Below are 21,879 nucleotides of genomic sequence, written 5' to 3' on the forward strand. Positions count from 1 at the left end.
ATAAGGTTGAAAATGTTAAGAGATATAATCCAGGCCCCCAAACTAAAATCTTCATTTCTTCCCATAGCCTTCAGTCTATAACCAGCCCTTGGGCCACAACATCTTTAATTGCCAAAGCGCAAATATAGATATTACAGATTTGGAGAAAAATCAATACTTAAAAAAAAATAGGAATACTGAAACCTGAAGACGCCAGTCACTTTCACGTGTGAAGTTTTGAGGTCTGTTTGTCTGCAGTCAGGACACTCACTGTCTTCCAGGAACCTCGGAAGGGAATTTTGTTTCAACAGATATTTGACTCCAAGCTTCATTCTAGAGCTAATGTGATTAATAGCAAAACTTCAGTCACTACAGATGCTCCTGCTGCTTGCATTTACATGCCAAAGACCGATAATGCTACTGATTTTTTGAAACGGATCGCTGTGTGTTTTCTAGTGCTTTATTTAGGCGCAGTGTTTGCACGTATTTGTACCTCTAAATGTTCTCAGTGAGTGTGACCAACTGGTTGCTGAGATTGGCAGATGCCCGGGCCTTTCAATCAGCTTCTCGTCCCTGCACAATCTGGCTTCTCTCTTGTCGTAGAATATGTAATTGGAATACATGCGTGACAAGAAAAGAGGGCAAATACATATAGGTGGCTTTTTTTTTTTCTTTTCTTTTTCTTTTCCTTTTTTTTTTTTTTTTTTTTTTTTTTTTTACTTCTCCTGGCTTCAATTCAGCAGTCAACATGACCTCTCATGAAGTTCCAAATCTAAAAATTATCTACACATAAATCTAGTCTTGGGAGCTGACAGAATTCTTCAGTTCAGGGAGGATGCCACTTTACCTCTTTTTAGAATTCTTTTTTTCTGTGTGAGTGTGTGTTGTTTTAGTGAGAGGCTCCCTTCCCACCTCAGTCATCGGTTTGCTCACTCCCTTATGTGATGAATCAATGCTTCCAGAACAGGGGCTTCGGAGTGACTGCGGGGAACAATTACTTCCAAATGAACTCCAGCGTCTTAGCAGGGAGCATTCAGACCACACCCCAGGTAAAGGGAAGTCTTTCCTTAATGCTTTCAAGAACTTTTAAAGGCTGTGCACTTCGGTGTTTGCTGCAAGAGGGCTTGAGCGAGAGCTGCCTGGATAGAGATAAATTTGGCTGTATATCCAAATGAAATGTTATCTACAGTTAGTGGAAGGGAGAGCAGATAAAAGCAAACTGCTTACTGGCCAACCCCAGAAAATGCTCGGGACTGCCCTTGGCACAGTGTTGAAGCTGACACCCTGCGATGCCTCCTCTTAACAGGAGGCTAGTGGCCATCTGTGAGTGTGGGTGTCACCATGGGAAGGAAGAGAACTTTTAGGGGAATAGACGACAGGAAGGCATTGCAGCCAGGAAACTGAGCAACAGAGCAGTGAACTTGCATGGCATGGGGAAACGTGATTTCTTCAGTTATTATTCGGCTGTTTGGTGGGAGGGGGAGAGTCTTAGAGAGTTCGGAGTGCCTGAAACCATAGTTAGGGCAAGATGTTAATCCTTTCAGGTCTAATTTCAATTATTAAAATAGTTTCCCAAGGATAAGAACTAAGATGTGTTTTTAAATGGCATTGACAACTGATAGTGTTAAACTGGCATTTAACAAGTGCAATAGTATTAACATGCATCTGTTTCTGCTTTGTGTGGAAAATGATTTTTCATCACCATAGCGATTCATTTCTGGGCTCCACTGGAGCTTGGCCACCGTATGCAGTAAAGAGAAAAAAAAATTTTTTTTCTTCTTTTCTGAACAGGGCATTCAGCACTCTACCAGCTAACACGTGGCTCTTGATCTAAATGTTGCATCGTGTAGCCAGTGTAATTTCACATCCTTTTCCAACCTAAATTCTGTACTAAAAAAAAGAAAATCTGTACCTCCTTGGTTAGATAAGAGGATGCTAGGTAAGAGCAATGAAAAGAGCCCCGTGCTAACACTGTACTTCCAGCTTAAAAGTGGATACCAAAGCATTGCCCTTTTTGTGGCTGTGCTTCTGAGGACGTGTGTGCAGACAGGAATTTACCCCTGATCTTTTTCTCCAGCGGTAACCTAGGAAGACGAATACGTCTTTAGTCCTATTAGGTTTTGCCTTTTATGTTATTCTTGAATGACATCATGTATTGGTTCAACTAAAAATTTTTTTAAAAAATTGTTCTCCTATACAGGGGAAGACATTTTATGTCGGATATGGATGTGTCTGCAGGAAATATCACAATAACGTAGAAAGAAATTATTTTACTTTTCTGTTGCTTCTGTTGTCAACATGCACTGAAGCATCAGTCTTCATTTATATTTTGTTTCCATTTTATTCACCAAAATTATAGCTATTCCCCTTTAAAAAGTATAGTTGATGGGGTGTCAGTAGTGGAGGTTTGTTTGTATTTCAGAGATTTAGGTGGCATTGCATTATAGAAATTGTGCAAGGCCATGGCAGAAGTACGTTTTCAGCATCGTGTGTGTTTTAGAAGGCAAAGCCACTTCCTGTTAATAATGGTTATATGTATGTCGTATCCCTGGGGCAATTATACTGAAGCCTTTCATGTACCAGTATTTAAATTTCGTTGATATAGAACCCAAGATAGACTTGCAGTCATCATGTGGGGAGATGGGGCAGGCCTACAAAACCTGGGGATAAGGTCACAAAGTCAACTCTTTTTTGACTCCTAAAGGACTGTCTTTATCTCTTGCCCACGTGAAATTCTGTGATGAATTATCTGAACTACCTCTAGTGATTTTGTTGCTAAAACCACTCTCCATCTATCATGATATTGATGAGATTAGTCATGTAAAAAAGCCTTCCTAGGAAATAATCTGTCCAGTAAGTGTGTTGTATTGTTATTGCTGATAAGACTAATGGGCTTTCCAAATCTCACAAGGGATCTAATGTTCCTTACCACAAAGGAGAGCATTGATTTATTATTTTCTGATGATTAGTTGCAACCTGGGAATTTTGACATCACTGCAATGAGGGAATACGGACAACTGTCTTTAAAGGCATAAGAGAATATTACGGGCACCTGGGTGATGCAGCCGGTTAAGCGTCCGACCCTTGGTTTCAGCTCAGGTCATGGTGTCAGGCTCCTGACATAGAGCCCTGTGTCTGGCTCTGCGCTCAGCGCAGGGTCTGTTTGTCGCTCTCCCTCTGCTCCTCCCCCTGCGCACTCTCTCACTCTCTCATAAATAAATAAAATCTTACCAAAAAAGAATATTAAAATATTAGAGTTGGCTCAGAAGGGTTTGCCTGTATATTTGATATTCCTTAAGGAATATGCATAGTTTCTAGAAGGCATAGCTGTTTTCATTTTTAGTTACCAGAAAATTCATTTTCTACATTTAGTTCATTAGACCTATAATTCGGGTGAAATCTCCTGTAAGGATATCCAGTCCTCTTTGTTTGATTACATGCTCACAAGGAAAATATCTGATTACTAATCTAGTGTCCCAGGCAGCCTGCTCCAGGCACCTCCTGACCCCAGGCTCACATTGTGCCTCCATGCTATCCTCTCTCTGTCCAGTCCAGTCTTGCTGTCACCCAGTGTGACTTTGGTTTTCACCAGGCTGACCTTGTCAACCTTCTTGTCTCACAGTTGCTTGAGCTTTACAAGCTCAGTGCCTTTTCTGTTTTTTCTTCTCAGATGCTCAGTCTCAAGGCCAAAGCCTAGACCACACAGAATTACCATACCTGTAAATCTTACACTCTTACATACCATGCTGTAACCCCAAGCCATTCTCCCAGACACCCACCATGCTCTTAGATCTGTTCTCTGAGCCTTAGAGACCACTGGTCCCTTGAATCTGAGGGTCCCTCTCCTGGACCTGTCCAAACTCCACTCCATTTTGGTCATTTGCTCTATTCTCACCAGGGCTCTCAATTTCTTCAATTTCCTTGTGCTAAAACTACCTCCGAACACCAGCTCTGTAAGTGCTACAATTGACTTTCTCTGTTCCTGTGAGTGGCCATTTGAATATCCCTGGAGGGAATAACAAACGGCCAAGCAAATTGGCTTCACTACAACAAATTCATGGGCCCTCAGCATAGCCTGTCAATCCATTTGTTTATGGTCAGGCAGCTTTCTTATTGATATCAATGACATTCCAGTCTTTTCTATTTTCCTTAAAATCCCGTGTCACCTTTGCTAGTTCTTTCTTAGCGACTAGATCACTGAGTGTTCCAAGTCTGGAGGGTTCAAACTTGGACCTCTTCTTTTCCTATTTGTGCTTTCTCCTTTGGTGATCTCATCTGGTCTTGTAGTTTTATAATACCATGTATAAGTTAACAACCCTAATAATTTTATCTTTAGCACAGACTTTCCTCTAAACTTGACTTCCATACCCACATTTCCACTTGGATGTATATTTGGCATATCAAATTGGATCTTTACTCTCAGACTAGCTTCACCTCTTGTTTTCCCCATTTTAGCAAATAAAATCTCATTTCTTGCAGTTATTCAGGTCAATAATTTTGTACTCGTCTTGATTCTTATTTATCTCTTACATCCCACATCTAATTTTTAAGCAAATTCTAAGTTTTCCTTTAAAATATAGCCAGAATCTTGGGCGTCTGAGTGGCTCAGTTGGTTAAGATCTGCCTTCAGCTCAGGTCATGATCCCAGGGCCCTGGGATTGAGTCCCGAAGCATCATCGGGCTCCCTGCTCAGCAGGGAGTCTGCTTCCCCCTCTGCCCCTCCGGCCCCTCCCCCCACTCGTGTTCTCTCTCTCACAAAAATAAATAAATAAAATCTTAAAAAAATAAATAAAATATAGCCAGAATCTTAGTAATTCTTATGGTTACCAAGCAACCCAAGTTCAACCTACTGTCTCTCTCCCATGGGTTATTACAATAGCCTTATAGCCAGTCTTCATAGCTTAAAACTATATAAGTACTAAATATCTTACATATTTTTGTTTTTGTTTACTACTTCCTCCTCTAGAATGTAAATGTCATTAATGTAAAGATTTTTGCTCACCATTACTTTGCCAACACTTAGAGTGGTATCTTAGCATTTAGTAGGTATTTAATGACACCTTGTTGAATAAACGAAAGTTAGTCGAAGGCAAAATATTCAAGTGAGAGTTGATTTTAGTAGGGACATAGTGGCAGGACTTAAGGCCATGTAAGAGAATAAAGATGCGGGTGGGTAAATAGATGTGGTGCTGAGGAGCTTGGAAATTCTTTTCTGATTGCTTCAGTTATCTCAATGAAATGAGAAACAAAGTCATCAGCTCAGAGTAAGACCATGGAAGAAGATGTTGGGGGTTTGAAGAAAGAGGAGAGGATGTGAGTTTTCTAGGCATGTGGGGGAGTGAATGGGCTATATAGTTATAGTATGTTTATAGAGCAGCATTGAAGGGCCTGCTTGGTCTCAGAGTCATAAATCTGAAGTGAAGTCAGTAAGAATAGTTGTTTGATTTCCTCCAATCACATACCTCTGTGGTGCAGGAGTAGGGAAGGTAGGAGGTTAGATTTAGTGAGGATGGCAATTTACCCAAATGGAGGGGATGATGTGAGAGAGGTTAAGGCACTTGAGGAGTATGCATGGGGGTAACTGTGGTGAATTTAGTCACTGAGGCTGGTTAAAAAAAAGAAATATGGGACAATATAATGTTGGAGAGATCAGTAGATTTTCATTCTGGTGAGGTCTGAGAAATGTTGGAGTTGTAGTATGAGAGGGAGGTATGGAGAATACCACCACAGAAGTGGTGGTCAGAGAATGGAAAATGTGACATTATAGAGGAGTTATGGGTATTGGTCGAGGCTGGGGATTTGAGAGGCAGGAAGGAGTAGAGGCCCGGGCAACACAAGATGAGGAAAATTACCTATAGGCTATGATGTTGGGTATTGCACAAAGCAGTGTTAAAGAGAGTGAAATTGAGCCAGGAACTAAATCTTCAAAGAAAGAAGGGCTCCATTTGGGTGTGGGCAGATGACAGTGAAGAGGAGAGATCATGAGTGGTATAGCCCAATGACAAGAGATTCAAATCTGGAAGTTTCTAGGTAAGAGGAAAGAGGGATGGTCTGGAAGCAGTACAGGGGAGTGAGGAGGACACTCTTGTACTTCCAGGCCCAGTGTAAGAGAAAACAGCTACCACTGAGGTAGCTTCTTAGAGACAGAGCTGTTCAGAGGAAGCCGTGGTTCAGTTAGAGCTAGGATAGTTAGAGAAGAGGATAAGGACATGGAGGATATTGTGATGGCTGACTGAATACCAGAAAGTGTATGGCGGAGATGCTTCGAGTTGGAGCAGAGTAGAGATGGGAAAAGAACGAGGGGTGTGTGTAGCCCACAGGGATGGCGGGATAACTCTGAGGTCTGGGTTTCTCACAGGAGGTGGCAGAAGGGCAGTGTTACTCTGACGAAGTGCAGCTGATTTTATCATCGATGTTGATTATGCCACCTTTTCACTCCCCGGTGCACCACATTCATGAGATTTTCTGCATCTTGGTTCATTTTCTCTGACTCAAAGGAGGCCATATTCCTTCTCCTGTTCCCTTAACTTATTTTGCCTGCTTCCTCCAGGACCTTGTTTTGCTTTCCTTCTCTCCTGATCCCTCCCCCCAGTCTACAGACATGTTCAAGTCTATCCAATTACATGCCAACACAGGCACCTCTTGACTCTCCTTCTCTCGCTAACTACTCCCAACATCCCTCCTTCTTCCTTATCCAAATTTCTTGAAAGAGAAAATTTATGGCACTGTCTTCTCTTTTTCCCTTTCACGTAGTCCTCAGCCTATTGCTTTTGGCTTTCTGCGCTTGTCACTAGCCATGTGTCTTTTAAAACCAGAATTATCTATCTAAAATTCTAATATGACTTTGCCATTTCCCAATCTATCGTGCTCTAATGGTTCTCTCTTGTCAATAGGACAGGATCTAAGCTTGAGCCACACCCCACTGCTGCTGCCCTTCCATGCTTTCACTCATCTGGTTTTCTCAGTCTGAGATATCTTTATCTTCTTCTTCACTGGGACCTACATTTCAGGTGTTGCCTTTTACAGAGTTTCCCAGGGTGGGGAGGCAGGTACATCTCGTCACTTTTCCTTTAGTATTCTGTCCACATTCTTTTTTCTTCTTGTGTGTGGTCTATTGACCATTTCCTATTCACTAGGGCACCCCTAGCTCCTGAGGGCCTGTCCCACAACAAATATTAAACACAATTATTCTTGAATGACTAAAGCATGAATGAAACAGAAAGTATATCCTTGAGGATAGGCATTGGTATTTTAATAGCCAAAAAGCATATTTCAATTTTAAATCCATTTTTTAGTATTCTCATTGGTGATACATGTTGGAAGTTTCTTGCATGTTTGGTGATTATGGTGATTATGTTGATTATGACTGAACTTGCTAACCCAGGGTTAAATGAATAAAAGTCTATTTTGAAACAGACTAGATGCTGTGTTTGTGATGACCCTGTGGAGGTAGAGGTCTCCTGTAGTGTTCCAAGAGATCAACTAGCCGATCCACTGTTTTGTTGCCATCCCCTACAAGAGGATCTTTCTGGGGTTGTATTGCTTTCTCTGATAAATGGAATAAATAAAAAAAGGGATCTGATCCACTATCACTATTTTTATAGCTGTTTTCTTTGGCAACCATACACACGATCACAGGATAATAGTCAACTTATCAAAATAAATGAGGTAAAATCATGCTATGTAGAAAATGAAGTCAAGATAAACCTTTGACAAGACTGAAAGTCTAATTTATTACATGTCTCATAGGTCTCTTCTGGTGAGTCTGAAGCCAAACCTCTGATCTTCACATTTGTCCCCACTGTCAGAAGACTACCAACCCACTCTAAGTTGGCTGACACCTCTAAATTCCTTGTTAAAATTCCTGAGGAACCAAGTGATAAGAATCCAGAAACTGTAAATAGGGTAGGATTATTTTTGTTCTTTCTTTATATTAAGCAATTTTATATTAAACATTAAATTGTCCATAAGAATGACTTGGAAATTTGTATGAATGTTTATTTCCTTTGCATAAAGTGAGATGACTCTGAAATCTAAAGTTAACTGAAAATGTAACTGTATAATGGAAACCCAAACATTATCATACCCTCCTTCTCTCTAATACACTATTCACAACTCTTCTCAGTTGACATCCTATCCTTTGCTACTCACGTGACACATTCTGCCTCCTGGCACTTCCTCTTCTCCCAAATATGTCTTAAAATAATAAAAACAAAATTTCTTGAAAAGTTGAATTTCTGTCAATTTCTTGGCAGAAAATACAAGATAAAACAGTGAGGCATTATTGTTTTACATTCAATAAATTGGCAAAATTTAAAAAGTGCAATATCCAGTGCTGGGGCGGTGGTGAAGATATTGACATGCTCACACTTTGCCGCTAGCTTTGTGAATTTGTGCAATTTTGGTGGAAAACCCTTATCCACAATCATAAAACTGTTCATAACCTTTCAATAATTTAACTCTTGGAAAGGTATTCCAAGGAAATAGTACAAAAGCAGAAAAATGTTATGTAGGAAAACAGGGAAAAATAAAAATAGCCTAATAGCTAACAATCAGAAAAAAGTTAAAAGTATGATAATACATCATTTTCACAAAGTTATAATTATAGTGATTATGTAATTCCATGAAAAATGTTAACTTTATAATAGTAAGAGACAAAATTGGTTATAAAATTATATTTATATGTTGATTATACTTATCTAAAATGAGACCAAGACTGGCAATGAAATTAAAACAAATTTTTAAAAACCTTGCAAATGACTTGTGTTAGAATAATGACATTTTGGGTACAAAAGCTTTCTCTTTAAAATGTATTTTAATATTGTGTTATTATGAATAAAATATGACTGGGGGATTTTTGTGGCATACCTGAATCACTAAAGGGGGTAAAATAATCTGGTCCACCTTGTCTGTATGAAAACATCTTTTTTTTTTTTAAGTCTGTTTTGTAGGTGTTTACTTTTTTATTTTTATTTTTTAATAATAATTTTTTATTTTGCTATGTTAGTCACCATACAGTACATCCTTAGTTTTTGATGTAGTGTTCCATGATTCATTATTGGCGTACAATACCCAGGGCACCATGCAATATGTGCCCTCCTTAATACCCATCACCGGCCTGTCCCAATCCCCCACCCCTCTCCCCTCTGAAACCCTCAGTTTGTTTCCCAGAGTCCACAGTCTCTCGTAGTTCATTGCCCTTTCTGTTTAACCCCCCCTTCATTCTTCCGTATGAAAATGTCTTATCCAGAAAGTTGTAATGTATCTGTGGTCTGAGATTTCCAATGCTACTACCTTATTTCAAAGACTATTGAGGTCAAATTATTTCAGGGAGATCTTAAATGCTACAGTAAGAATTTCTGGGAAGTTTCTCTTGAACAGTACTCAACTCTATATAGCATATTTATGGGATCCTTTGTATAGGCACTGTGAACACATGAGACTGTGGGTGTATGAATTCATGTTGGTTGCAAAGCTCCACAGCTTCCTAAGTTGTTGATATTTATTTGCTGATTGCAATGATCACGCACAACTACATATTTAAAATATTCAAAATTTTTCTTCCTATTTTTTTAAATAGTTCAATATAATAGAACAGGGTAAATAATCCCTTGATTATTTACATATTCAACCACTCACTGAATACACTGTGTGCATGGTGCTGTGTTCTAAATGGATAAAGCCAACTCATATAAGTCATTCTTGGGAAGGCATACAATAAAAAAAGTGAAAAGTATATAATAAAATCTCAGATGGTGATAAAGCTGTAAAAAATATATTAGAGTAAAGGAATAGAGAATGATGGGCTACTGGGGAAAGGAGTTATTTTATTACTTTCTTTTATTTTATTGTTCTGATGTAAATCAATGATTTGATAAGTAAATTGGAGAGAATAGACAAATCTGGGCAGAAATTTTTTTTAAGTCAAGCAGAGAAAAACAATTATATGGTTTCCCTCATATGTGGAATATAAGGAATAATACAGGGAAAGGGAGTTATTTTAGTTCATTAATAATTTTTCAAAAACTAGTTCAATTTTTGCCACCTTTTAATTATTGTTACTTTTTATAATAAGCAATCTGTCTTTGAATCCTGTTATTTTTAATTTAAACTTCTTTCCAATTTGGGTTTTTGTTACCATATAGTAGTGTAATTTAAAATGTGAAATGACCATTGTCCAAGAAATCCTAATTGGAGGCAATTTGTATTTTATCTCAACTAAATCATCATCAGCTGAAAAATGTGCAGTGGGTATGTGAAATCGCCTCCTTAGGTTAGTTATATATCATCAATGGTTTGACTTCTGTTTTCACACACACAATACGTATGCACATAATAGCGCACGTTAGATTTACCACTGTGGTTGGAATTTAGTTTATTTTCGTTTGCTTAGTGTCTTCTTTAATTTTTTATTCTGAAGTAATTTTAGGCCTAAAGAAGTGTTGCAAAGAAAAGGATAGTAACCACAGCATGGTTATCAAAACCAGAAAAATAAACATTGGGTCTTTTAAACACAATCTTAGTGTACAATGCTGCTATCATTTTAGAAAAAGATGTTTGATAGCTTGATAAAGCTATCTTACTCTGGTCTTGTAAACCCTTTATGTGCTCATAGGAAATTGGATGGGAAAAGATTTAGAATTACAAAATAAAATAGCAGTGAAAAATACTTTGTACTAAAAATATCTACTTGATTTTTGGTGTCTTATTCTTGAGTTCTTTTCAGTTAGTTTGGATGATTTTGTCTGAATAGCTATGTATTTTGTTGCAATTTTATTTTTTCTCTCAGACTTTTAGAGAGATTTTACTATTTTAGAAACTTTCAATGGGGTTTCCTTTCTCTCCTGGCTTATATAGGATATACAGGTTTTGCTTGACCAATAAAGAAACCCTTGACCAACTCCCATTTGTTTCATGAATATCTTCATGGGAAACATTGCTGTCTCTATCTCTTTTTAAGAAATTATGTCATGATTTATTTCAAAGCATTGAGCCCTAAATTGGGCTTGAACCAGGACAAACAAGTGGGCTGATAAAAGTAAGCCATTAACTTCAACCCAATCTCTCCTTAGCCAACCTGATTTTTAAATATATTTAAAAAATTCTTGGCCTTGGAGATTATAAAGAGGTTAACTTTTAAGTGTACAGTCAAAAAGGAAGCTATTGTCAAACCAATGTCAATGCTTTTATGTCTCTACATTAATTGCAGTCGGAGTCCAATGAGTACTTGACCTTGAATGCTGGGAGCCAACCGGAGAGAAACCAAGGGACATTGATTTATCCTTCAGACGGCAGTGAAAAGATTTCACAAGCAAGGGAAATTAAAGCAAAAGAACTTCAAGGAATGCAGCAAAGTGACCTCTTCAAAGCTGAATATGTCTTTATTGTGGACTCGGAAGGGGAAGATGAAGCTACAAGTGGAAAAGGTGAACAAAGCCCCCGTGAAGGGACGGGCACTACAGCTTCTCGGCCCAAATCTCTAGCAATTTCCTCCAGTCTGGTCTCTGACGTGGTGCGTCCCAAAACACGAGGGACAGACCTCCAGGCCCCATCATATCCTGAAATGTCTCATGGGATTGTCCCTCAGCAAAAGCACGGGCAGGTAGGTTTTTCTTCTTGTCATAAGAAAAAAAAAATGTTTACATACTCTTTATCCTAGGCTGTCTGCAAAGGCCTTCCTGTTTGAGGCATACAAAACTCTCAAAGAAAAAGATTAAAAAACCCAAATCCCAAGATCATAAATCATCACAGAGTAAATATAGATAATAAATTCACAAGACAAAAAAGATTATATAATTGTACTGTGAATTGGCTGAAGAGAAGATGTAAAATGTTCAGCTGAGGTGGATCTGGGAGAATGGTATCTCTTACTTTTGAACAATTCTTGGAAAAGGTTGATACTGCTTGGTTTGCTGGGTGCATCAAGCAGCATACTGCAGATATGAGAAAGATCCTTTGGGAAGACATTGGTTGGATGTTAGACACAGGCATGTTACTTTTAACTACTGAAAGAATAGTAAAAAGATATGCTAGGAAATAAGAGTGTGTAAGAAAAAAAAATTCTTGCCTGTGTGTCTTAAGAAGAATATCTGTTGTGGTCCTGGAAGCCAGTAGCCAGGTCTTGCCTCAGTGAAATGGGGAGAAGATACCTACCCCAAAACTTAGCAGCAAAATCGAATAATTCCTTTAAGTTGGAGAACCTATTTAAGACCAATTTCTGTGATGGCAGGAAAGAAAGGGAGTGGTTAGGGAACGATTTTGAAGGGAAAAATAGGAAGAATTTGCCTTTGGTTGGCTATTTGTTGTGATGAAATTATAAAATGACTTTGACAGGGCGTAGGTAGAATGTCAGGAATGAAGAGGCTGGCTTTGGGAGTGGACAGCGGATGCAGAGTTCTCCTTGAGAAAGCGTGTGTCAGTACCAAGATGTCCTGTTTAGGATCTGCTAGACCAGGCACTTGTAAGCATCTCAAAGTAGTTGGGAAAACATTTTTATTGGTGAGTTGGCCTTTTGGTGCTGCTAGGACCTATGCATAATTGTAGAGTAGGTGCCGCCTATTTTCATCTCTGCAGCCTTCACTGACTTCCTGATGCTGAATTTATATCACCTATAAGCATCCAGTGTCCTTAGGCTACTTTTTGGTAATAGAAGACTCTCCCTGGGGTACTCCTACCTCAGTCTACTGAACTAAAACATTTATTTCTTCTCAAAATTTATTCTCAGTTATTGGAAATGTTCTAATCATATAATTAAACATGTTCTCAGTAAGCAGTGATAGGCTTAAATATTTCTTTCTTGCCTCAGGAAAGATGTTGAAATAACCGAGTTGGAGACACGGGGGTTTCCAAAGTCAGGGTGGGGTAATTTGATGTGGCCCCTTTGAAGAGGAACATGTAGGTGTGATAATAACAAATGTAAATAAACAAAGCAAATATTCTGCAGCAATTTTTGGAATTTTACTTTACTTTTCCCCCCAATTGCTAGATTTCTTTCCCTGCATTGGTCATTTAATTTGTTTGTATGTGACCAAATATACAGAAGCAAACTAGAGCCTGAATACACACTTTGGAATCTTTTGTCCAAAAAAAGGTTATGGCAGTAGGTTACAGTTGATGTTATCAAAGCTCCAAATGAAAAGGCAAAGTTCAACCTAATTCATTAACAGCGGCTGAAAATGATGGTTGCCACAAATGGAGGAATACTGGATCTTGAAATGTTTGGGAGTAGCCATTGATCCTATTTCAATTTCCTATAATAATCCATTTGAGTAATGAATAGTAGGCCATCATCAAATAAAAATAAGATGAAAGAAGAATAAAGTAATTGTTAACCACAAATGTCAACCATAGAGTAATGACTAGAGAACCAAAGAAGGCACTCTGAGAATTTTAATGTAGTCAGTAGTAGAAGCAACAAGTCTAAAGAATATCCCTGATTGGATTACTTGATGCCAACAACATCTACTTTTCAACCAGAAATGTAGTCACTTAAGTGAATTTCTGGTCTACCTGGTAAAAACGAATTCGTCTATAGAACTGTCCATAAATTAGCACTTCTAGTCAGCAATAATTTATTAAGCTATTCTGAAAGATGGCTTCAGTTCCTGCCCTGGCGTTTAACCTTTCCATAAACTATCCTAGATGCCATTTTCTATCCACATCTTCTACCTCTCTTCTTCAGCTCTTCTGAACTACCACAAAAGTACATACTTCATACTTTTCCATCCCTGAGCCCTTGATTCCTCAAAGCTGCTTTCTTCCCCAGACCCATCTCCATTTTGGCCTAGGCTACTCGATACTCTAAGCTCAGTTCAAGTAGTGCCTCCTTCTAGAAACATTCCCTTTGAAGAGGAGTTAGGTCTTCTCCATCTGTACCATTTTCCATATAGTTTTTTAGCCTTTTTAGAAAATTTCCATTATAGCTCCTTTTCACCCTGTTGTAATAATGAATTATCTTTCTTCCTCACTAGACAGAGAGCAATTTAAGTCCAGGTCTGTCTCATTTATTTCTTTGTCTCCAGCACTTAGTGTGGTGTCTTGCATATAGGTGAGGTTCAATAAGGTGTATAAAAGGAATGAATATTTAAGAGTTAACACCTTTGAAGTCCTTGCACAGATATTGCCTCCTTTATGAAGTCAGCTTTGGTTCTCTGAGTCAAAATAAACTATCCCTCAATATGATCCTGATAGCTTTTTTCCTGTTCATCTTTTATAACAATTCTCCTATTTCAGCATGCATTGTAACTATTTGGTGCATGCCTCATCTCCCCTAGCAGATTGTAGTCTTTAGAGGTAAAGTCCATGGTAAATCCATTTCTATTAAACATTTTGTTCCCTACAGTAGTTACTATATTATCATGAACACGGTCAATACAAAATATTGGGTTGAATATCGTTATGCTCCAAATACGTTCAGTGAAGTAACATGTTTAAATAAAAGTGTGGTATGTTAAAAAAAATCACTAAACAATTAAAAAATTTAAAGTGCAGGTCAAAAGTAAAAATGCTATGTAAAATAAGCAGTTGAATCAAAATCCTCTCAATAAAAATTCAGAAAGAAAGTAGTGTTTTTGAGTGTTGGCATCTTGAATGTTGATGTAAAGGTCTAAGTACTGTCTTATCTAGGGATAATACTAGAGTTAAAGAGAGGTTAATATACACATACAAACACAGAGTGATTTGGCTGAACGACCTTTGAAAAAGCCTGTAGCTCAGGCAGTGGCAGTGGGAATAAAAAGCACTTGCATGGTAGATTTAACTGGATTTGTTCATCGACATAGATGGGAAAAGTCAAGGATGGATAAAATTTCTAACCAGGGAAATTGGATGAATGTTGATATCATTAATTGAGGGAAAAATAATAGGTTTCAGGAAGTGATAGGAAGAGATAGGACATCTGATGTGGAGCTTCAGATACCTTGATGGCACAGCATGATGTTCTCTAGGAAGGACCTGAGAGTATGAATCTGGAACACAGGAGAGGGATGGGAGACTGGAGATATTTGCTACGTAAGTTGATGAGAGTGATGATATTTACTCATGGAAAGAATGTAGAACATGTAGAACAAAAGGATGTAAGGTACAAGCCAGGAAATAGCAAAATGTAAAGGACCTGTGAAAGAATAGAAGCCAATGACAGAGACTCAGGGGTCCAAAGAAGTTGGAGAGAGGGGTTTCATACAGTGAAAGCTGGAGGGACATTCAACAAAAATAATAGTCTATAAACAAGGTCAAGTAAATAAAAATAATATAAAATCTTATAAATAAAAGGAAAAATAAAATACAAAACAAGGTCAAAAAAAGTAGAACCTTCAGAGCCCATTAAATTTTGGAATTAGAAGGTCATTTGATGACCTTAAGGGGAACAGTGTGAGTGGGGTGTTAGGGACAGAAATGAAGTTGAGAAATGGATTGTGGTAAGGAAAGGAGCCCATGCACTAGAGAGATGCTTTGGGAGAGCAGGAATGACACAGGTAACATGCTGGCCGTGCTCCTCTAGGGAGTTACTTGAAATTATAAAGCTTAGTTTCCTCATTTGTGAAATGGGGTAATGATATCAACCTTCCTTGTGAAGATTAAATGAGATAATATATGTAATGTGCCTAGAACAGTGCCTGGCTCATGGTAGGTTCTCAACAGATAATTTACCCTATTTAAGAAGTTAAGATGGGGCTCAATCCCAGGACCCCAGAATCATGACCTGAGCCAAAGGCAGATGCTTAACTGACTGAGCCACCCAGGCGCCCAAGGGAGAGGTTTTATATTGCTTCAAATGTAGCTTAGGTATAAGAACAGAGGAGAAGACATGGAATATGAGGTCAGAAAAACTGGCTGGGAGTAAATAGAGGATGTTCCTACATGAAAATCTGGGAAATTAGGACACTGGCATGCATATTTATTAAGTACCTAGATTTTATGGATCCATGGAAAAGAAATTACAACAAATTATTTGGATAGGGTGTTAGACATAGAAACCTTCCTTACACTTCCAGGCTTCGTTCTGCTTTGATGCTGGCAGGATCCCTGAAATCCCTCAGTGGTAGCATGTTGTTTCCTCTGGGTGAGCAATCAATTGTGCCATTAGCCCACGGGGCAGAGGAAGTACATTTATGGAAAATCAAGTTGTTTTGACAGTTCCAGCAGGAAGCTGATGGAACCTTTTAACAGGAGGGTCTCCTGACCTGTTAATGTCAGAACTCAAAATTTTTTTTTTCTTGTTGGTGAGATAAAGACTGAATGGTTATCAGAGTCACTGTCCCCCTTCCCCTCCTCATCTTCACTCACCAGAGTCTAGAGCAGAACAAGAGGGGACAGTTGCTGAGGAAGGTGATGAGGCTTTCTTCAAGGAGACACTTTGTCCCTGAACTCTGTCCTTTTGTTCCTATTCCACTAGACACTCTGTTTCTTCATTCCTGCATGTTATAATATGCCAGGTACTAGAGAGTAAGGGAATTAACTGTAAAAGACATAGTACCTGCCTTTAAGGAACTTGAAAAAGATCCACCTGAAAACAGTAACAATGAAAGGGAACATGTTGTAAGAACAAGGGGAAGTTCAGGAGGAGGACAGCTAGATCAGCCCAGACCATCAGGAAGGGTCACACTGTAGGTAGCTGAAATATGAACAATGAGTACAAGTCTTCTTGGCAGATAACTAGGGCCTGGGCATTTCAGACAATGTAAATGGCCAGGGAAGTGCCAACATGTAAGAAGAGGCTGGAAGAAGACAAGGAATGTAAAAAGGACTCACCAGAAGATAGGAAATAAAGTAGGAGACGGTGAGACACACAGGGGTGCATTTATCTTTTCCATTTAGTGTTTTCATATTCTCTGGGTAAATACCCAGTAGGGGAATTACTGGATCATATGGTAATTTAATTTTTAATTTTTTGAGGAACCTCCATACTGTTTTCCACAGTGGCTGTACCACTTTGCATTCCCACCAACAGTGCATGAGGGTTCCTTTTTCTCCACATCCTGGCCAACACTTGTTTCTTGTGATTTTGATTGTAGCCATTCTGACGGGTGTGAGGTAGTATCTCATTATGGTTTTGATTTGCATTACCCTGATGATGAGTGATGTTGGGCATCTTTTCATGTGACTGTTGTCCAACTGGATATCTTCATCAGAGAAATGTCTTTGTGTGTCTTCTGCCCATTTTTAATTGGATCTTTGTGTGTGTTGAGTTGTATAATTCTTTATATATTTTGGATCCTAATCCCCTACCAGATATATCATTTTCAAATATCTTCTCCTATTCCATTGGTTGTCTTTCAGTTTTGTTGATTATTTCTTTTGCTGTGCAGAAGCTTTTTATTTTGCTGTAGTCCCAACAGGTCATTTTTGCTTTTGTTTCCCTTGCCACAGGAGACATTTCTAGAAAAATGTTGTTACGGCCGATGTCAGAAAAATGACTGCCTGTGCTCTCTTCTAGGATTTTTATGGCTTCAGGTCTCATATTTAGGTAATTAATACACTTTGAGTTAATTTTTTGTAGGTATGAGAAACAGTTTCATTTTCTGTAGGTATGAGACAGTTTCATTCTTTTGCATGTAGCTGTCCTGTTTTACAAACACCATTTGTTGAAAAGGCTGTCTTTTTCCCATTGCATATTCTTGTGTCCTGTGTTGAAGATTAATTGATGATATAATTGTGGGTTTATTTCTGGGCTCTCTATCCTGTTCTATCAATCTATGTGTCTGTTTTTGTGCCAGTGCCACACTATTTTTTATTACTACAGCTTTGTAGTGTGTCTTGACATCTAAGATTGTGATACTTCCAGTTTTGTTTTCTTTTTCAATATTGCTTTGGCTGTTCCGTGTCTTTTGTGGTTCCACAAAATTTTAAGATTCTTTGCTCTAGTTCTGTGAAAAATGCTCTTGGTATTTTGATAGGGATTACATTAAATCTATAGATTGCTTTGGATAGTATGGACATTTTAACAATATTTGTTCTCCCAACAGGAGCATAGAATATCTTTCCATTTCTTTGGGTCATCTCAATTTCTTGCATCAGTGTTTTATAATTTTCAGAATACAGGATTTCCACCTCCTTGGTTAAGTTTATTCCTAGGTATTTTATTATTTTTGTTACAATTGTAAATGAAACTGTTTTCTTGATTTATCTTTCTGCTACTTCATCATTAGTGTTTAGAAATGCAACTTATTTCTGTATATTGATTTTGTATCCTGAAACCTTACTGAATTCATTTATCAGTTCTAGTAGATTTTTTGCTGAAGTTTTTAGGGTTTTCTAATTAAAGTATCATGTGATTTGCAAATAGTGAAAGTTTTACTTCTTCCTTACCAATTTGGATGCCTTTCTTTTTGTTGCCTGATTGCTAGGACTTCCAGTACTATGTTGAATAAAAGTGCTATCAGTGGACATCCTTGTCTTGTTTCTGACATTAGCGGAAAAGCTCTCAGGTTTTCACCATCAAGTATGATATTGGCTGTGGGTTTTTCATCTATGGTCTTTAGTATGTTGAGGTATGTTCCCTCTAAACCTACTTTGTTGAGGATTTTTATCACGAATGGATGGTATACTATGTCAAATGCTTTTTTTGCATCTATTGAAATGATCATATGGTTTTTTCCTTTCTCTTGTTGATGTGATATATCATGTTGATTGATTTGTGAATATTGAACAACTCTTGCATCCCAGGAATAAATTCCACTTGATTATGGTGAATGGTTTTTTAATGTATTGTTGGATTTGGTTTGCTAATATTTTGTTGAGGATTTTTACATCCATGTTCATCAGAGATATTGGCCTATAGTTCTCTTTTTTTGGTAGTGTCTTTATCTGATTTTGTTATCAGGATAATGCTGGTCTCATAGAATGAATTTGGAAGCTTTCCTTCCTCTTATATTTTTTTGACTAGTTTGAGAAAAATAGGGGTTTTTTGTTTGTTTGTTTTTTTAAGTAGGTTCCACGTCCAACATGGAGCTTGAACTGACAGCCCTGAGATCAAGAGTTGCATGATCTATTGACTGAGCCAGCCAGGTGCTCTGAGAAGAATAGGTATTAACTCTACTTTAAACGTTTAGTAAAATTCACCTGTGAGGCCATCTGATCCTGGACTTTTGGTTGTGGGAGATTTTAAGTTACTGATTCAATTTCATTGCCAGTAATTGTTCTCTTCAATTTTTCTATTTCTTCCTGATTTAGTTCTGGAATTTCATCCATTTCTAGGAATTTAATTCATTGCTTGTAGGTTGTCTAATTTGTTGGCAAATAATTTCTCATAATAGTTTCTTAAAATTGTTTGTATTTCTGTGGTGTTTGTTATTTCTTCTCTTTCGTTTGTGATTTTGTGTTCTCATTCATATGTGTCCAGCTAAAGTTTTATCAATTGTGTTGATCCTTTAAAAGTACGCCTAATTTCATTCTATTTCATTTATTAGTTTCTCTTTCATTTATTTCTGTTTTAATCTTTATTATCTCCTTCCTTCTACTGTTTTGGGGTTTTGCTTTTATTTTTCTAGCTCTTTTATGTGTAAGGTTAGGTTGTTTATTTGAGATTTTTCTTGCTTCTTGAGGTTGGCTTGCATTGCTATAAAGTTCCTTCTTAGAACAGCTTTTGCTGTAGCCCACAGATTTTGAACCATTGCATTTTCATTTTCATTTGTTTCCACATATTTTTTTATTTTCTCTTTGGCTTCTTGCTTGACCCATTCTTTGTTTAGTAACATGTTATTTAACCTCCATGTATTTGTTGTCTTTCCAGGCTTTTTCTTGTGGTTGATTTCTCATTTCACAGTGTTGTGGTCAGAAAAGATGCATGGTATGACTTAGATCTTTTTGAATTTGTGGGGACTGGTTTTGTGGCCTGTTAATGATCTACTCTGGAGCATGGTCCATGTAAACTCAAAAAGAATATGTATTCTTCTGTTTTAGGATGGAGTGTTCTGAATTTATCTGGTAGATCCATCTGGTCCAATGTATCATTTGAAGCCACTGTTTCTTTGTTGTTTTTCTGTGGGGATGAACTGTCCATTGATGTAAGTGGTATGTTAAAGTCCCCTAATATTATTGTATTACTATGGTTTACTTCCTTTATGTTTGCTATTAGCTGCTTTATATATTTGGGTGCTCCCATGTTGGGTGCATAAATATTTACAATTGTTTATCTTCTTGTTTGTTCCTTTTATGGCTCTATAGTGTCCCTCTTTGTCTTTTGTTACAGTCTTTGTTTTAATGTCTATTTTGTCTGATATAAGTATTGCTACTCCAGCTTTCTTCACTTCCATTTGCATGATAAATGCTTTTCCATCCCTTCAATTTCAATCCCCATATATCTTTAGGTATAGAATGAGTCTCTTGTAGGAAGCATATTGATGGGTTTTGCTTTTTTTTCCATGCCATCATCCTATGTCTTTTGATTGGAGTATTTAGTCCATCTACATTCAAAGTAATTATTGATAGGTATGTACTCATTGCCCTTTGTTACTTGTTTTTTGGTTGTTTTTGTAGTTCTTCTCTGTTCCTTTCTTCCCTTGTTCTCTTCTCTCATAGTTTGCTGGTTTTCTTTAGTGATATATGGGGATTCCCTTCTCTTTATGTTTTGCATATCTATTACCAGTTTTTGATTTGTGGTTACCATTAGGATTCTATATAACATCTTATACATATAGCAGTCTATATTAATTTGACAATGGCTTAAGTTTGCACCCATTCTAAAAACACTAAATTTTTACTCCTCTTCTCCCCCACAACACACACGTTTTAGGTATAGGGCATCATGCTTTACATCCTCTTATTCTGTGAATCCCTTGACTGATTTTTATAGTTACACTTCGTTTTACTGCTTTTGTGCTACTTTTCTTACTCCTGCTTATGATCTTTCTTTACACTCAGAGTCCCCTTTGTCATTTCTTCTAAGGCTGGTTTAGTTGTGATGAATTCCTTTAACTTTTGTTCATCTGGGAAACTCTTTATCTCTCCATCTATCCTGAATGATAGCCTTGCTGGATAGAGAATTCTTGGTTGTAGGTTTTTTTTTCTTTCAGCACTTGGAATATATCATGCCACTTTCTTCTGGCCTGTAAAGTTTCTGCTGAAAAATCAACTGATAGCTTTATCTGTTTTATTTTCTCTTGCTCTTTTTAAATTCTCTCTTTATCACCACTTTTTGCCATTTTAATTACTACATGTCTTGGTGTAGATATCCTTGGGTTGATTTTTTAGGAGGGCTCTCTGTGTCTCCTGAATCTGGATTTTTGTTTCCTTCCCCAGATTGAGGACGTTTTCAGCAATTATTTCTTCAAGCTAATTTTCTTCCCCCTTTTCCCTCTCTTCTCTGGGATCCCTATAATGTGAATGTCATTATGCTCAATGGTATTGCTGAGTTCCCTTAATCTATTTTCATTTATTATTATATTATTATTATTATTATTATTATTATTATTATTATTATTATATTTCTCTCTCATGGTCAGCTTGATTGATTTCCATTACTCTCTCCAGGTTGCTGATCTGTTTTTCTGCTTCTTCCTGTCTACTACTTATTCCTTCTAGTGTATTTTCAATTACAGTTATTGAGTTCTTTATTTCTGATTGGTTATTGTTAATGTTTTCTATCTTTTTGTTGAGGGTCTCCCGAGATCTTCCATTCTTTTCTCAAGTCCAGTGAATATTTTTAAGACCGCTGTTTTAAATTCTCAATCAGGCATGTTACTTATCTGTTTTGTTTAGCTCCCTTGCTGTGATTTTGTCTTGTTCTTTCATTTGAGACATATTCCTCTGTCTCCTCATTTTATCTAGCTCTCTATATCTGTTTCTATGGGTTAGGGAAGTCAGCTATTTCTCCTGCTCTTGAAAGTAGTGGCCTTAAAAAAAAAAGGAGGTCCTATAGTTCCCTACAGTGCAATGTCCCCTGTTCACCAGAAACTGGCTCTT

The 21,879-nt window shown here is 37.6% G+C and overlaps 1 protein-coding gene across 24 annotated transcripts in view; it reads left to right on the top strand.

The window, feature by feature from the left end:
- The window catches only part of MLIP (muscular LMNA interacting protein), a 240,849-nt gene that overhangs the window by 104,987 nt on the left and 113,983 nt on the right, over nt 1–21,879 (top strand). For 12 of the 24 annotated variants that reach the window (XM_048219725.2, XM_048219715.2, XM_048219723.2 and 9 more), the window contains exons 2-3: nt 7,729–7,884; nt 11,189–11,581. In XM_048219725.2, the coding sequence (XP_048075682.1) occupies nt 11,324–11,581 (258 nt within the window). In that variant the 5' untranslated portion in view covers nt 7,729–7,884; nt 11,189–11,323. Of the gene's footprint in view, nt 1–901; nt 1,029–7,728; nt 7,885–11,188; nt 11,582–21,879 lie in introns of those variants that run through there. The other 12 variants (XM_048219726.2, XM_044387153.3, XM_048219727.2 and 9 more) reach the window with 3 other exon arrangements.

The sequence above is a fragment of the Ursus arctos genome, unplaced genomic scaffold (genome assembly GCF_023065955.2).
Source record: "Ursus arctos isolate Adak ecotype North America unplaced genomic scaffold, UrsArc2.0 scaffold_29, whole genome shotgun sequence".
In the NCBI taxonomy this organism is placed as follows: domain Eukaryota; kingdom Metazoa; phylum Chordata; class Mammalia; order Carnivora; family Ursidae; genus Ursus; species Ursus arctos.